At 43.8% G+C, this 17,476-nt stretch overlaps 1 protein-coding gene across 1 annotated transcript in view; it reads right to left on the reverse strand.

Annotated features, from left to right (window-relative positions):
* Window positions 1-17,476, reverse strand: part of ORC5 (origin recognition complex subunit 5) — a 38,797-nt gene that overhangs the window by 11,633 nt on the left and 9,688 nt on the right. Inside the window, exons 6-12 of the mRNA XM_040971237.1 lie at window positions 16,022-16,152; window positions 12,563-12,611; window positions 12,390-12,480; window positions 9,165-9,217; window positions 7,892-8,004; window positions 6,726-6,773; window positions 6,116-6,226 (exon numbers count right to left, since the gene is read on the reverse strand). Of these exons, the coding sequence (XP_040827171.1) occupies window positions 6,116-6,226; window positions 6,726-6,773; window positions 7,892-8,004; window positions 9,165-9,217; window positions 12,390-12,480; window positions 12,563-12,611; window positions 16,022-16,152 (596 nt within the window). The remainder of the gene's footprint in view (window positions 1-6,115; window positions 6,227-6,725; window positions 6,774-7,891; window positions 8,005-9,164; window positions 9,218-12,389; window positions 12,481-12,562; window positions 12,612-16,021; window positions 16,153-17,476) is intronic.

Genomic DNA, 17,476 nt, shown 5'->3' on the forward strand with positions numbered 1-17,476 from the left:
GAAATAGCTCACTGGGCAATGACACACTGCGTGAAGGTAGAAAGCAGCAGAAACGAGGGCCAGCCTGTGATAAACGAGGGCCAGCCTGTGATAAACGAGGGCCAGCCTGTGGAACGTCCGACAATAAACGCTATGACCTACAGCCTGGGGAGAGGCTTGGTTCTGGAGACCAGGTCAATAACATCTGTAGGATTGGTGTTGTTCACGGTCCGGAAGATGAGCTGGGAAGCTGTCAGGATGCAGGCGAGCCCAGAGAGGAAGCTTGCTGCAAGTGTCTACGGAGTAATGACCCAAAGCAATGACAGGAAGGGTGGGAAAGCAGACACACGGGCCTTGATGATTACATAAACGGGCAGAGAAGAGCTCAGAGCTCACTTCTCCACTGGGCTAAACTAAAAACGAGAAATTGTGTGTCATCTATTCTTTAACACCCCAACACGCGTATGCCGCCTGACATGCGCTAAGATGAGTTAGCACGTGACAGCCCTGGGTTATAACCCAGTTCCCATTCGCACTCTGAAAGAAACAGCTGTGCAACGGACGCCTCCTACTCTACGAATTCAACTCCTTCTACCACTCGGGGTACCTGAAGGGAAGGGACAGTGCAGTCCCAAGGGAAGCTGGGGTCAAGCATCCTTGCTCCTCAGCTGGAGGAAAGAACAGGGCTTCCCTGTGGCAGGTGTCTGGGAACGGGCAGGGCTGCGCTCCGAGAGGTCGTGTGCTCCAGTTCAGTTTATCCCTGGAACCCATCTGAGCAACCAGGTTTGTTTGTTTGTTTTTTTTTTTCATCTCTATAGACAAATGATTTAAGATATAGCACACATTTCCACCAGGGAAGCTTTTCCACATATACTATGCATTTTATTAAAATTTTTCTTACTAAAAAAATTGCAGTCGTATAGTTGTGCCTGCCTTTGCTCATACAGCCATTAAGCACAGAGGGCCGGTCCCTGTGCAGCCACCACGGAAGCAGCAGAGTCTTAAACATTCATTTCCAAGGACAACCAACGCAAATCTTTTTTCTGGTGTTTTCAGCAAAAAAAAAAAAAAAAAAAAAACATACCAAGTCAAATAAGATTTACTGGTGCCGAATATATTTTCCCCCAAAATGTGATTAAAGGATATACATTCGGTACATTTACCGGAAGTCATACTAGCTCTTGAGAAAGGTAGTTACAATGTGCCTACAACGACAAGGTGCCAATGCATGAGCCTGGATGGCAGAAGGGGGCAGAGTTCATGCAATGTTTTTCTGGTCCCCAAGGCAGGATTTTACATGTCACCCTTCAGCAATGATTCCATGTTGCTAGAGTTCAGCAGAAATGCCTAGTGCTGGGCTGATCTATTTATTTGTAAGATGCAAAATGGTTATGCAGCTCCCGCACGGTGGGTCCCACGGCCAAACGGTAACGCATCCACACCGCGGGCAAGCAGAGATTTCAGAATCTCATTTACTGCCCCAGCGGAGGCTGCGCGTCAGGGCAGCGGTACCCCGAGCTGCTCGGCCAAGAGCCAGCCTCTTGCCAACTGCACCCCTGCTGACCTGTTAGCCAGCGAAGCGGGCGTGAAGTAAGGTGCCCTGGCTGGCTGGCTGGAGCGGCACGCACGCAACGCTCAGTCACGCTCAGCAAGAAAAACCTGATCAGATGATGAGCAAATATGAACATCCCAGAAACGGCCTGTGATCCACTACATAATGCACCTTAACAGTATTAAGAATTTCTGCTGGGGAGGCAGAGAGACACTGGACAGCTGGCACAAACCTGCGGAAGCACAGAGACACTGCCCAAGACGGGCCCTGCGCTTGTGCTAAGCTCCCGCTGGTGCAACGCTTTCCAGGTAAGCTGCTCCTTTTAGCACCAAACGTGAGGTTTATCGAGATGACAACAAGTCATTTCAACCCGAGCACCTTTCAGCTAGATTTCAGGATGCTATGTCTGACGCTCACAAGGTCCGAGTTTAAATCTAGTCCCACGCATCTGACAGTCATTTTAGCTACTGACTCTGAACGCCCTGCGACTCCCATTTAGCAGACACGGCGTAACTGCCATTTAGCGCTTCCTGTAGAAACACGAATGTAACAGCCATTATACTATGTCATAGGCAAATTAATTTTAAGGTAGAGAGGTCTTACGATCCTAAACCATCATCAATCAACTTATTTGGATTGAAAAGTGTCTAGCAAAAGAGTTTGAAACACAGTATCGTGAAAAACCTTATGCATGCATCTCAAATTTATTTTGCATTAAAATAAACTTTTGTTTTAATTGCTTTTCATGAGCTTTTTGATGCTTCCTTGTACAAAACAGGAGTGCGTTTATTTTATTTGAACGAAAACCTGTTAAATGACTTCTCGGTTACATTAAAGGTATAAACGGGATAACGCTGAAATGATCTTAAATCCCTAAGAAAAAGGCTGGTGTTGCGGTGCGGTGGGTTAAGCCACCATCTTCTATGCTAAATACCACTTAGGAGTAATGGGTTTCAAGCCCTGGCTGCCTCACTTCGGAGCCAGCTTCCTGGTACCGGTGCCTGAGAAAGCAGCGGAAAATGGCCCAAGAAACTGTCACTGTCACCCACGTGGGAAACCCAGGCGGAGCTCCTGACTCCCAGGCGTGGTCTGGCCCGAGCCCGACCATGCTGGCCATTTGGGGAATGAACCAGTAGAAGAAGACTGATCTCTCTCTCTCTCTCTCTCTTTTTCTCTCTCTCCTGGTCCCCCGTCCCCATTTCAGTTGTTCTTACAAAATAAAATAAATCTTTATAAGAAAAAAAAAAGTTTAATTGTATTTTAGTTCAATACATCTGAGCACTGACATAATTTAAAATATGAAATGTGCAACTACCGTTCTCACAAGTTAATGAGAATTTAAAATTCAATAAGGAAATATTAGTTAATCTACTGTTATGGCTGTTCATCGTTCTCCACTGGAATTCCAATAAACTTTAAGGATTCCTTGAGCTTAAAAAAAAAATCATTATAAATCATATCTAAGAAGATTTAAATTAAATGCAGCAGAAATAAACTTCGGCTGCGAGGGAATTTTGAATGTACGGTCACACAGGACCAATCCATTACATACGACAAGAAATCTACATAATTATGTGAGTGGCAAATAAAGCTAGAAAAAGAATTCATTTCTATAAAATAAGTAAAGGGAATCCAGACAGGTGTTTGGCAGTGTGGCTCCGGGGCGCTCGGCTCGTGTCCCTCCCGAAGCCCGGTGCCTGGGCCCCTCGCCAACGGGTGGGTCACCAAGGCTCGTGTGGGAAGCCCGTGTCGTGGCAGGCTTACGGCTTTGGTCGGGTGCTGCCCGGCCGCTGTGAACATCTGAAAGTGAACCAGGACATAGGAGAGCTCTGTCTCTGTCCCCTCTCTCCAACAGAGATAAATAAATGGGAAAATAATAGACCCTCATCTCACTGGAATATACTGTAACCGACAAAAGGCAATTTATATCCATACTAACTTTCTTTACGCAGGCATGAAAGTGTGCATGCGTGTAAATAATTAAGGTGCTTCAGCAAATTTTACTCTTAGTAAAATTAATCAATGTGTCAAATTAACAGACAACTTCACAGGTGACACAATATTAAAACGAAAAGCTATTTCCCAGTTTAAAGTTAAAATACAAGACTGCCACCTAGTGTTCATACCAAATACTTGCAACAGACACTATCATTTCTCTAGTGCACTAATAAAATCTTATATTCACAGGATGAATACAAATTGCCATTCTTATGGGCAAAACATTTTTCATGTGAAGAAAAGTATGAAATAAAAATAGAAAGCACCTTTTTGATGCAATTCCTGTCACATTTTGCTTCTGCAGGCAGTATGTATATTTTTCGGATATTTTCTAATGCAAGAGAGAGCAAAGGTCAAACAGGACTAGTTGCAGCTTATAACCACGTACTCTCCATATCTTATGTGGCATTAGTACGACCAAGTTGCTAAGTGAATTGTTACAACTAAACTCAGTTCCAACTTCTCAACACAAAGGCATCACTTTGTCCAGGACCAGGACGTCCAAGCACCTGCCGCGGCAGTTCACAGCGGGCTGGCTTGCTGTTAGGTTCCTTACTGCCGAACGCTCCCTCTCATTAGGGGACTTTTATCCACTACCCTTCCTTCTTATTCACCCATTCTTATTATTTTGTTTTGTACAAGCAACACATTTGATTTGTTACTCAACAGCGAGCGAGCTCCATCATTTTCTATGACTAGATTTGCTACTCGTTTATCCTGTTCCAATCTGCCTAGACAGGCTGAGGCCAGGCCCCAGGGGACTGGTGCCTGAACTTCCCAGGTGACTGCCTAATGATGACTGGCAAGTGGGCGGGGCTGGGGGTAGAACTCTCAGGTGACATGGATGGACCTGTGAGAACGTCCTGAGCTGTGAGGAGGAAACTGACAGGAGAGACAGAGAGAAAGATCTTCCAGCTGCTGGCTCACTCTCCAAGTGGCTGCAACGGGCAGCCAGAGCTGAGCCAATCTGAAGCCAGGAGCCAGGAGCATCCTCCAGGTCTCCCATGCAGGTGCGGGGTCCCAAGGCTTTGGGCCGTCCTCCACTGCTTTCCCAGGCCACAAGCAGGGAGCTGGATGGGAAGTGGAGCTGCCGGGACACAAACCTGTCTATATGGGACCCCGGCTCACACAAGGTGAGGATTTTGCCATTAAATGCCTTTTTCAAATAAAGAATTTAAAATCCTCACCACAATGCAAAGCGTGATGATGCCAGGTCATTCTGGGACCAGACTTACTCACAGTGAATCAATTTATATGTAAATCCTATTATTTCACATATGTGTTGGTGTAAAAATTCACTCATAAAATGCTTTTTCACAACATCTGAGAGGACTTTGTTTTCAGTAAATATAATTCACACCATTTTGTTTTTTGCTTCCAACTTCTTACTAGATATTTTTTTTCTGGACCACTGAAGATGTCTACTGTGATTAGACTAAGTTCTCTGAAAATGCAAACTAATAAATAAAATAAAAAATAAATCCTTCCCTTCACATTTATGCTGCTACTGCCACCTAGTGAGCATTCCGGAACTTCGAAAAATACATGTTTTCTTAAAAATCTCAGCATCAATCCAGTATCAACAAACTGGAACTTACGTGACAAATAGGTGCACAAATATCAGGCACTATGATTATTTTCTTCTAAACACATTCTAAAATGCTATTTTATTAATTACATGCCCCATACTATAATCCATCAATTTAATCAACCTGTTTATTAATATAACTACAATAATTTCATCTTAGAAATTCTTTGATTAAAGAGGCAGGTGCAGAGGCACAGCTAATGAGCCCTCCCGCCTTGAGGGTCCAGCATCCTGTAAGGGCGTCTGTTCGTGTCCCGGCTGCTCCACTTCATGTCCAGCTCTCTGCTTATAGCCTGGGGAAGCAGCAGAGGACGGTCCAAGTTCAAGGGCCCCTGCACCCACATGGGAGACCTGGAAGAATCTCCTGGCTTTGAATCAGCTCAGCTCTGGATATTGTGGTCATTTGGGGAGTAGGCCAGCGGACAGAAAACCTTCTCTGTCTCTCCTTCTCTCTCTGAAAAATCTGCCACTCAACAAAAACAAATCTTTAAAAAAAAAAAAAAAAGGAAAAAGCTAAAAATAGTAAATTGTTTTTTGCCATGGGGATATACTTACAAATACAGTGGTATACTCCCCAAGACTCTATATTTGGAATTCTCAGTTACAAATGTCCCTCAATGGACAAGGAAATGATTCAAAGATTCCCAGCAACATCAAAACCTACACAGAGACATTCAAGCCCCTTACATAAAATGCTATTTCCACATAAGCCACAGATAACCTCCTACCCACTCACATTATCTGTAGAATGCCTAACATATGTAAATGCTATGTAAGTAGCTGTGTACACTTTAGGGAATGACAAGATATAAAATTCCGTATGTGTTTAGTACAAATGCTATTTTTTATTCCCTAAAAGTATTTTTGACCAGTAGCTGAATGAAATCACCAACACAAAACCCACACATTATCCCAAGAGTAACATACACCTGCTAGAAGTCGAGCATCTGGAATACCAGCGATGACATCACCTGAAGACTTGCACAAGGATGCCCTACCTGCGAGAAGATATTCGCTGTCGGAGCAACCCTGCTGTCCACGATGCTATACAGGATGGCCAGCAACCTGTCCAGCGGGAAGGGCTTTGGTCCAAGCAGATGATTGCTCGTCTGAAGAGAAAAGAAGACCAACTTCCTCAACATCGGGGTACTCACTCTCGGTAGCTTCGGTTCCCAGTGACGACAGTTAGATTCGTTCTGCTAAACACGCTAACGAGCAGAATGTCAGCTTCTTGATCTGCTCAGTCACCCAACTGTTCCAATGGCAGTGGGAAGTCACTCATTTGCCTAGTCCAATGTCCTTTCTTGGGGGAAAGAGGAAAATGCTTGTATTTCATCTACCGTGTTTAAATAACTCGGGGTGATCTGCTCATCTGCGGGGTCGGGTCGCTGATACGCTCTGTCAGTGCACTTTCATCTCCAGCACTGGCTCATACCAACGTGCCTTCAGTCACTGCACTCGGCAGGACGCTGTCAGAGCGCCAGACTGGTGACACGCCAACGCAAGGAAGTTCTTCAATGCAAGTGAGTAACGCAGTCACCCACCGACCCATTCTGCACAGAACCCGCAATTCACGTTTCTCCCATTAAGATATTAAAATGTCAATACCTTTTCATGTTTCTTTAGAAAGTTGGTTTTCTTGATTTTCCCATGATGCTGCAAGAAAAGAAAAAAATTGTAAGCTGGAGAGCCAGTGTATCACACAGCAGGAAATACAATCTGCTTAATAGTTGGAAGAGATTAATTTATGTGTCTTGGGATTTTAAATTTTGTTCTTGTCATCATGCATATGTATATTATTATTAGAGTCCAACATACTTTAGACTTACTTGATTTAGATTGGATGTTATGATTAATTTTACATATAAAGAAAGGTTTTAAGACAAAATAATACTTTCCAAAAAAAGTAAATTGGTTTAGTGTACTTACAGCTGTAAAAACAGAATTTCCAAAAGTAAGGGTTTTTTACATCTATCTGTTAAAGAAGGTTGGCAATTTCAATGATAAATTACCCTGAGAGCATCTGGCTAGGCACTGGGGACCAAATAACCCCACAGCCGACTACTAAACTCTAAGCAGACAGATAACAAGAAAAAAAAAACTAATAAAAGGAAAATGTATTATAAATCGTATTAAACCCAGAGAGGAAAGCCGACTTCCTAGCTAACTAGGAAACGACAAAGATAACCCACTTACGACGGGTTATCCGAGGGGGACTGTGCAGGAAAGACATCAGCTACCCCGAGGCCTTAAGGTGAGGAGTAAGAAAGCAGATCTCCAGAAAGACGGAACACAATTAAAGGCTGTAGATCCGAATGTGCCGAGGAGAGCAGAGGCCACAGCGAGGACGGGGCTGGGCACAGGCGGCAGGGCGAGGCTCCTGTGTGGACTGGGACCGGGGGCCACCGCACTCCTGCAGTGCAAGGGTGAGAGGATGGGCCCTGTACTGTGGCATAGTGGATAAAGACTTCTCTGTCCTTTCCTATCCCTAACTCTGCACTCCAAACATGTTTAATGAAACAACCTTCAGCTACATAATTTCTGAAATCTAGAATTATTGCTTAAGATATACTTAATTTTTTCTCTCTTGTAGAACTACTTATGCTTGTCCACGTCTCAGATTGTCAATGGCAAGCAGACAAGGAATGGGTACTAAATCTATCTAGCTATTTCTTATTCTAATGCGGGGGTCCTTACAAACTTTCAAGTGGTGAAATTTGAAAATATTCCTGGGATCATCAGAAACAACGCGCCAAGATTCCTGCTACTGTTACCTTAAGGAAGAACCTCTTGTCGGTTCTTGCTGGGTTGTACGAAGCAAGGTATGCGGCGATCAGAATAAACTTAGAGTAATATGGGAGTTCCACGTGGTTATACGCTGAGAGACCTGTGCAACAAAATACTTGTATGAAGGAATCTGTCGGGCTCTCAGCGCCGCCTCTCACCTACCTGTTGATTTCCGAGCAGTGTGTTCTGGTCGAAGTAACCTTCCCCGTTACTCCCCATCCACCCCAAAACACAAACAAGTGATTTCCTCTACGAATCCGTACCCTGCACATGTCACATACAACCAGTTAACACTGTGCGTGACGTAAACAGTTAATTACACAGAAATTTTATCTTATACTAAGCTATTATACGACACCGAGGAGAAACATTTCACATGTATTTTCTGGCAGACGTAACGATGCCTTGCGCGGGGAGTAATGAATGAATAAAACACAAGTTCGTCACACAGCACTGATCTGTGGGGGAGAGGCGGAATCTGCTGCCTGCTGGTTTAACTCAGACATTCTGCTAAGCGTTTTCCTTCAGCCTCGCCCCGGGTGCTTGCTGTTCCTACAGATGAAGAAACGGAGCTGGCTTCAGGCTCACACGGTTAGCAAGGCATGCAGGGCAGCCACTGTCGGCTTTTCTAAACTCTAGAATCCCTCCTTTTCCCTTGCAACGGACTGGAAATCACCTGTTCTACACGGGAGGCGTTCAGTGTGTACGACCGAGGAATCCTACGGACAAGCGAAACCACGGCGTCACCATTTCACGCCGCCTCCCCCAATCGCGAGCCACCGAACTCACTAAGAGGCGGAGCTCACGTTTTTATCCCTATCATGCAAGAGCAATTCTATTTCGGGAAAATCCAAATATCTGCCTTGATAAAAATGAAAACTAGAAAGCTTTTAAAGCACAATGACTAAAATGCAACCCCTAAACTGAGAGAAAAAAAAAATTGTACCTTATTCCTTAAAACATCATGTGACACAGAGACCGCACCATTATAACCGACCTGTGTCAACAAAACATGGGAAGGCAGACCAGCTACTTGATCTCCATAGTCCAATATTTAGAAAACAGAAAACTCGTATTTGGATTCTCTTTCCTTCCATTAAAAACGAAGCTTCAGCGAGAGCAAAAAATCAAAAGATGACTACTACTGCTGCTTGAGGTGCAAACTCCCCATCATGCCCCTCCCGCCCTCGCGGCACACACTCTGGACCCCAGGGGCGGCTCTCACAGCTGTCTCAGTGTGTGACAGTCACACGCTGGTACCTTTCACTTGTCCCGGATCTGTGTCACCATTCTGCAGCTTTTCCCACTGGGAACTGAAAAAAAATAAAGCAAACAGGACTGAAAACACATGGAATCACTAAGCTGTACTCAAAACAGAGCCCTACAAGAATCAAAAGTTTTTTTTTTGTTTATAGACAAGACGTTCTCTCTGTATAAAATGTACGTACTGTATCTGTATAACATCATTTAGTGGGCATTAAAATATATATCTATGTATTTGCAGTATGCATGTTAATATCTGAGTAATTTGTTGGATCATAAAGACATCCAAAAAGGTACCAAGAAATATTACTGCTTACTCATAGTCAAAACTCAGTATTTTAGATACAGTCAATTGTCTGTGTACACACTATTTTTTTTTTATAATTGTGATTTATCTGTTTTCATTTTATTTGGATTGAGAGAGAGATCATTCAGGTGTGTGTAGCAGTCAGGGCTGGGCCACGCCGAAGCCAGCAGCATGAGCTAAGAGAGAGCCAAGGAACTCAGCCATCACCTGTCGCTTTCCAGGGTGAGTGAGCAGGACGCCTCGTCAAAAAGAGAAGAGCCAGGACTCGAACCAGGTGCTAGAATGTGGGATACAGGCTTACCCTTTTATTTACCTTTTTATTTAGTTAAAATTCTCTGGCTTTTTTTTTCTTTTTTTTTGGTTTTTTGTTTTTCATTCCTTCCCTCAATGTTCCCTATGTAACTTTTGGTTGAATCTACCCTTATTTGGATACAACTTCTTTTAAATATATACATAAATATATATATATATATATATATATATATACATATATATGTTTAATTTAATTGGAAAGGCAAATTGCATTTACGGAGGGAAGGAGAAAAAGGGAGAAAGATCTCTCATCCACTGACTCCCAAAATGGCCACAACGGCCAGAGCTGAGCTGATCCAAAGCCAGGAGTCTCTTCCGGGTCCCCCACATGGTCTCAGGGTCCCAAGGCTGGCTTTGGGCCGTCCTCCGCTGCTTTCCCAGGCCACAGGCAGAGAGCTGGATGGGAAGTGGAGCAGGGAGAGCACGAAGCAATGCCCACATGGGACCCCAGCGCTTGGAGGTGGAGGATTAGCCATCGAGCCATTGCGCCAGGCCCACTACTTCACTTGTGACAGGACTGTTTCTATTTGAATTTCATTCGTGCATTGATCAAGTTTGTTTCCCATCTGTGCATCCTTCCGCCAGTGATTCCGGACTCCTTACATTCTAATTTAAACTACCAGTTTCTTCTCTGAGAGGGCTTCCGTATAAAGTTTCAAAATCTTCCTCGTTTTGGGTGGGAAGAGAGGAATTTAATTTATCTCTGGTGTTTGCGTGGATCGGGGCGATGTCCGGGGATGCGACTGCAGCTTTCTTAATTTTAAAGTGCTCATATGGGCGCCAGTTCTAATCCCGGCAGCCCCGCTTCCCTTCCAGCTCCCTGCCTGTGGCCTGGGAAAGCAGTCGAGGATGGCCCAAAGCTTTGGGACCCTGCACCCGCGTGGGAGACCCGGAAGAGGCTCCTGGCTTCGGATCGGCATAGCATCGGCCCGTTGCGCTCACTTGGGGAGTGAATCATCGGACGGAAGATCTTCCTCTCTGTCTCTCCTCTCTGTATATCCGCCTTTCCAATAAAAAAAATAATAATAAAAAAATAAATCTAAAAAAAAAAAAACAGTGCTGTACTCCGCAAAACAAACTGGAGCAACGTTTCTTAACATCAACTGCCCTCCTGAAGGCGATGCACTGGCTCACTTTCTGATTCTGTTTTCTTTTAGCAGACGGAGGACTCCTTAACTTCCACCTCTTCCTTTCTTTGTCCTTTCCCCCAGACATCTAATGCCTAATACACACTTCTAAAGCAAGATTCTCGTGAGGCACTCCTCTCCCAACACTGCCATAGGAAGTCTGGCCAAGCACATTACTTTTTAATTAATTTCATTATTTGGAAGGCAGAGAGAGAGGGAGAGAGGGAGAGAGGAGGGAGGTTTCCAGCTGCTGGTTTACTCCCCACTCGGCCCCACCAGAGCTCGTACCAGACCAGGCAGGGGCCAGGAGCCTGGAAGTCCCTCGTGGTTCTGTGCTTGCACCATCGCCTGCTGCCTCCCCTCAAAGCACACTGCTAAAGAGCTGGATGGGGGGCAGAGCAAGGACGGCAACCCAGACCCCGGGATACGGGAAGTAAACGCCCCTTTTCACCAGTATACACACAAAGCACATCGTCCTGTGGGGACGGGGGTGCGGCCTAGCAGTTCAGGCTGCCCTGCTGTCCTCTCCTCTCTGACTTGTCACCGCAGCAAGAGCTCCAGAGTGCTCTCCAGCTTCGGTGTTTAACTCTCAAGTGTTTACATCTAAACTGAAGTTTCTAGCAATTTCTGACTCCTAGTTACGCTGCAGCCAAGGAGGGGGTCACCAGTGACTTAATTCGCTCTTACGAATTGTGTGCAAAGTTGAATTTAAGTGGCCACAATCATCCTGTGGGTTTCAACATTATGGAAGAATCGTTTAAAAAATTCTACAAGTTTTCCTGTCTTTGGCAAGGTTTTCCCTTCTGCGACATAGAAAAGCTCTCATCAAGAGAATTTTTATTGTTGAAAACAGAAGGGAGACAATAATATCTTGATAATATTTCTGCTAATTCAGAAACGATGAAATATTTACCCAAAATGCAGTTTAATCAGCTAACTGAATTGAAGGAAAAAAAAATAAGCAAGAGTAGTAAGGAGGGAAAAATAGTCACAAATTGACTGGAAAGCCATTGAGTGGCCACAGATCATTGTCACACATACTGTATAAATCTAAGGGCTGGTGGAGGAAGCCACGACAGTCCACGGGCTCTGGCCGACTTGCTGACATCACACAGAGCAGCCAACGGCCGAGCTGAAAATGCAAACCCAGCTCTTCCACCAACACCATCTGTCACCAAGTGCCTTCAGTACTATGGAACTCACACAGAGAGATGCAGGTCTAAGATGGTTCTTCTCTGCAGCATCTCATTCAAATACCAGGCAGAAATAGGGAAAAACAAAGCTAGTATGGGTCTTCCTATAACTTTCCAGATTAAAAAATATATATATGTTGGTTAAAAATTGTTTGCCCTAACCAAAGAAAACGAATGAATTCCGTAGCTTTCCGCAGCAATGGAAGGGCGGTAAAGGAATACAGACTTGGGTAAAACAAGTCTCCCAAACAAACAATGTGGGAACAGCACATGAGTGACTCACCTTGACACCTCCCTCAGGTACACGGCCTGCATGGCCTTCTTCAAGTGAGGCTCGATGTTTCTCCACAGCTTCCGCGTATCGCGCTCGCTTGCTGCACAAACAGGAGAACAAAACTCGGATCGGATGAAAACATTTCTCGGTACGATTACTAATAGGGAAGATTATACCGTTACCTTCTCCTTTGACCACAGGCTCACAATACTTGGGAAAATTAAGCACTGCCTGGAAATGAAAGAGAAAAAAAACCACATTGATCTTTAATCATTAGAATTTATTTTCTAAGTAAAATTTTTATAAAAATGCAGACAATTTTATTTAAATCCAACTGCTCACGTAAGACGCGATTATGGCTCATACAATAACACAAGGGACATGACAGTACAAGAACATATCAAACCTTTCTGATTTGGCTAAATCCTATATTAGCCTCTAGATATAAAATAACAAAGCACAATTTGGAGTTCATAATTATGTCACATGGGACCACAAAACATTCAGGCATAAACCTGAAACCCAAAGAACCAACTCTCCTTTTCAAGGTCTGAACACTTTCGCTAACTCCACAGCATCCGGCTCAGCCTGGTTCTGCAGCATCACCCGGGGCTGTTACAAACCCCAGTCCCTGGCACCATCCCAGGAACACGCGATCAGAATCTCTGAGGATGAAACCCAAGAAACTCTCCCGGGATAGGGTCCCTGGAATTCCTGTGAATTCTGAACCTTGATGCAGTAGTACTCCATGAGTCAACACTCAAATTTCATGGAAAGGCAGTGGATGCAGGATCTTTCTGTCTCTCCTTCCCTCTGTAAATCTTTCCAAGAAAAATACATAAATCTTAAAAAGAAAAATACTGCTGCCATGTATTATTACTTACTCGGTATTAAGTATTTCACATTGAAATGATTGAATACTAAGATCTTAAAGATGGACACACATAAAATTTATCATTATAAACTCAGGATCATTGAGGACCATCAAGTCCTCCCAACCGTTTGCCCTATTCTATTTCATAATGCTAGTATGAAGAGGAGAGGCAGCGGAGTAAGAAGCAATTGGCACTCGGCCCACATTTCTTAGCCTAGTTTCGCTTGTCCAAATCTAAGTGTGGTTTAACAACACCAACATGACATAACTTGGCTTAAGAGAAATACGCTGTTCTCTTTTTTGGTCAAAACATTAAAAGTATATGTTTAATTATTTATGAATAGCAGTAAAAAAGGAAATTAAGATGATTTTTAAGAGAATATTTTGCTTTACCTTTACAAATCACTGTAAGAGGAAAATCAGTATGTTCTCCATGCAACTCCCTAACAAGTTATTAAAGAAAACGACGTGGGCCCGGCGTGGTGGCACAGTGGTTAAGGTCCTCGCCTTGCACGCCCGGGATCCCATATGAGCGCCGGTTCTATCCCGGCAGCCCCGCTTCCCTTCCAGCTCCCTGCCTGTGGCCCGGGAAAGCAGTTGAGGACAGCCCAAAGCTTTGGGAACCTGCACCTGCATGGGAGACCTGGAAGAGGCTCCTGGCTTCGGATCGGCATAGCATCGGCTGTTGCGCTCACTTGGGGAGTGAATCATTGGACAGAAGATCTTCCTCTCTGTCTCTCCTCTCTGTATATCTGCCTTTCCAATAAAAAAATAATAAAAATAAATCTTAAAAAAAAAAAAACGACGTGACTGCAATCAGAACATTTGACTGTGTAAGCACAATCATTTACATCAACCTACAGAGCTTAATCCTTAATCAAAAGTGGAATTTTACACCTATTGAAATAACACTCAAGTATGCTGTCTGATATCTTGTCTATTTCTCCTACTTTAATTGGCCAACAGAATTATTTTTTCACTTTTGAGAGGTAGCATTACCTGTATCCTAATCTCAATTCAAGCTCATCAGTATTGCAAAGTGTCCTCCTCACTCCCTCCAAAAATAAAAGTCTGCTAAGAAAATCATAAAAACTACTCCCAAATCACACATAAATGATTTTCAGATTAATGTTTATTGTGTCAAATTTTACAGTCACTTCTCACACCCCACTCCCATGAGTCCTTTGCCTACAAGTCGAGTGTTTATTCAACTAGCCACATCAATGAGAGGGTAGGAAGGAGGACGGAGGCATGACATTAGGTAAATGAGGGGAAAAAAAAGAAAAAGCAATACAGACACGATGAATGAAAAGAACGCCCGATGGGTGATCCCCCAAACTTTGGAAAACTGCGCCACCCACAAAGTTTCAAACAAATAAAATTTTAAATCAAAGTATTTTACCAAGGGAGAAATATCAGAACACTGCTCTAACTCAAATGCTTGAGATCCTTTTTTAGATTTACTACTATTATCTACAGTGGAGAAGAGTTATACTGTACTTCCAAAAAAAAACAGCCGAAGCCTCATCCCCACATAGAAGCATGCCCCGGTGAAAACAAAAGCATTTTCAAAAATGTCCTTCGTATTACTTTTCTCCCTTCACTGTGTGTGTGTGTGTGTGTGTTTTATTGGAAATATACTCCTTACGTGACTTTCCCCCTTGCACCTTAACATTTCCTGTGTCTGTACTCCGACTGTAGGTCCGAGTCCCACGGGAGCCAAGCGCCAAGGAGCAGCGCAGCCAGTGGTCCCCCACAGCTGGGTCCTGCTCAGCATCTGTTTATGTGATGCCTTTCAGGACAAAGGATAACATGCCGAGATATGCGGCACCTGTTACTCTGAAAGCCACTTGGCCATGTTACCACCCTCAGTCATGCAGAGACAAGATCTAAAGTATTACAGCGAGGCTTCAGGAAGCCACACATTCTTTCCCCCTTCCCTCAACATCCTCACAATCCGAGGGAAGGACTCAAAGAAAAATTAAACAGGATCATTTCCCAGACTGTTTGTACAATATGAATATCCACTCTAATTTTAAAAAAATTTTAATCTTTTATACAAACATTATTATCTCAAGGTCAGTGGCTGAAGAAAAACCTACAATCAAAGCTTCTAACTACATTCAGATCCATTTAAATTCTATGACCCAGGGGCTGGCACGATGGTTCCATGGGTTAATCCTCTGCCTGCAAGGACCCAGTCCTTTAAGCACTGGCATCACATGAAAGCCAGTTTGTGTCCCGGCTGCTCCACTTCCCATCCAGCTCCCTGCTTGTAGCCTGGGAAAGGGGACAGCCCAAAGCCTTGGGCCCCTGCACCCAGGTGGGAGACCCAGAGGAAGCTCCTGGCTCTTGGCTTCTGCCAGCTGTTGTGGCCATCTGGGAAGTGAACCAGTGGATGGAAGACCTTTTTGTCTCTCCTTCTCCCTGGAAATCTTTCAAACAAATAAAAAAAAATCTAGGCTACACATATTACATTTAGAAATCCCGGAACAAGTCTGCCACTAATAAAAAAGTAAATAAATAAATGAACAAACAAATAACACGGGAAGTGGTTCCAGTGGAATTCCACAGTTTTTTCCTGTAGTTAGAGAAAAGAAGGAAGTCACACTTACAAGGAAAGTTGAAAAGACACACCTGATTGGGTGTGTCTTTCAGATTGGGTCAAAACTGACGGCCACAGAGATGGCCATTCTCGGAGCGGCCCTGTGCCCATCCTGGGGAGGGAGGAGACAGGAAGAGACACGCACGTGTTTAAACCACTCACCAGATGTCGGAGCTCATTGAGATCTCGACAAACAGTGTAGAAAACCCCGAGGAGGATGTTGATGTAGGCGGCATAGAAATCGGCTGAGTACTCGGGGGGATGGTCATGAGACAGAATCTTCTGAAGGTTTCCTGTTCACAAGACAAAACAGACTTAGAATGATTCCCAAAGCGTCACTGTCTGATTCTCTAGCATTTTAGAAAAAGGATTTTTTTTTTAACCAAAACAGATAAAACCGTTCCAAGAGTAGCACAGCCAAGTTTTACTCTGTGATGTAGAGAGACATCTGGTCTCAGCTCTGGTCCTGAGACAGAGCTTCCAAAGTCTGTGCAATTTCCCAAGTGTCAGAGGGTGAGAGGAACATCTTTTGTAATTCCTAAGGAGTATCTCTGCAGCATAATGTGTTTATATAATGAGCTGACTCTAGCTGGGCCTCTCGGGAGCTTCAGGAAGGCACTGTTCTCAGACCAGAGGTGCCACCCTCCCAAAACCCACCAAAAAGAAGGGCTGGAGATTGAAATCATTCCCAATAGCCAATGATTGAACCCACCGGGCCTACTAAGACAAGCCTCTCACAATGGGTCAATGGCTATATCCTCCCCTTGCAAGCCCTGGCATCCCACATGGGCACTGGTTCGCGTCCTGGCTGCTCTGCTTTGCATCCAGCTCCCTGCTTATGGCCGGGGAGAGCAACAGAGGATGGCTCAAGTCCTTGAGACCCTACACCCAACGTGGGAGAGAGGTCTGATACCTTCAGTTTAAAAACAAAAAATTAAACCCTTTGATTGTGTGGTTTCTTTTTTTTTTTTAATGGATGAGGAGCTACTGAAAATAAGGTATCCCTTTTCCTATTTTGGGTAACTTAAAAAATAAATAAGTCAGTTAATTAGCCATGGCAGGAAGTGTTTTTTGATTGTAGTGCTTGTGAAAACAGACAAAAATGTGTTGATCTTAATGATGAATATTTATAACTGATTAATTCAGAGACATAGCAGTAACGAGGCCAAGGTCATAGAATGCTGTTTTTTTCATAACCTGCTAATTACTTTAAGTTTCACAGTCATAGGCTTTCAAGGAGATGGATCACATTCATATAGTGACAGCCCAGCAGTCATTCACAAAGATACTGAGCGACACAAAGAGCTAAGGTGATCATCTAAAGGTAATTGGGATCTATGAAATTCAAGTTTAAATTCAGCCTCAAGTCAAAGGGACACATTAGGGTTAACGGCTGGTACTACACGAGTTACAGAAATGAAAAATGAGACTCACAAAATCAATAGATACAAGCGGCATTTTAACATAATGATGTTACCAATGAATATCCCAATAGAACTCTAACATGTTTTGTCACTGCAGTTTCATTTAATTGTACGCATGTCACAACTGCTGTATAAAGTAGTGCCTAAAAAAAGGTGATGAAAATCTGGCTCTTAGCACAAAGATGTGAAAGTT

The sequence above is a fragment of the Ochotona curzoniae genome, unplaced genomic scaffold (assembly GCF_017591425.1).
Source record: "Ochotona curzoniae isolate NIBS_2020 unplaced genomic scaffold, NIBS_Ocur_1.0 contig_21, whole genome shotgun sequence".
In the NCBI taxonomy this organism is placed as follows: Eukaryota; Metazoa; Chordata; class Mammalia; order Lagomorpha; family Ochotonidae; genus Ochotona; species Ochotona curzoniae.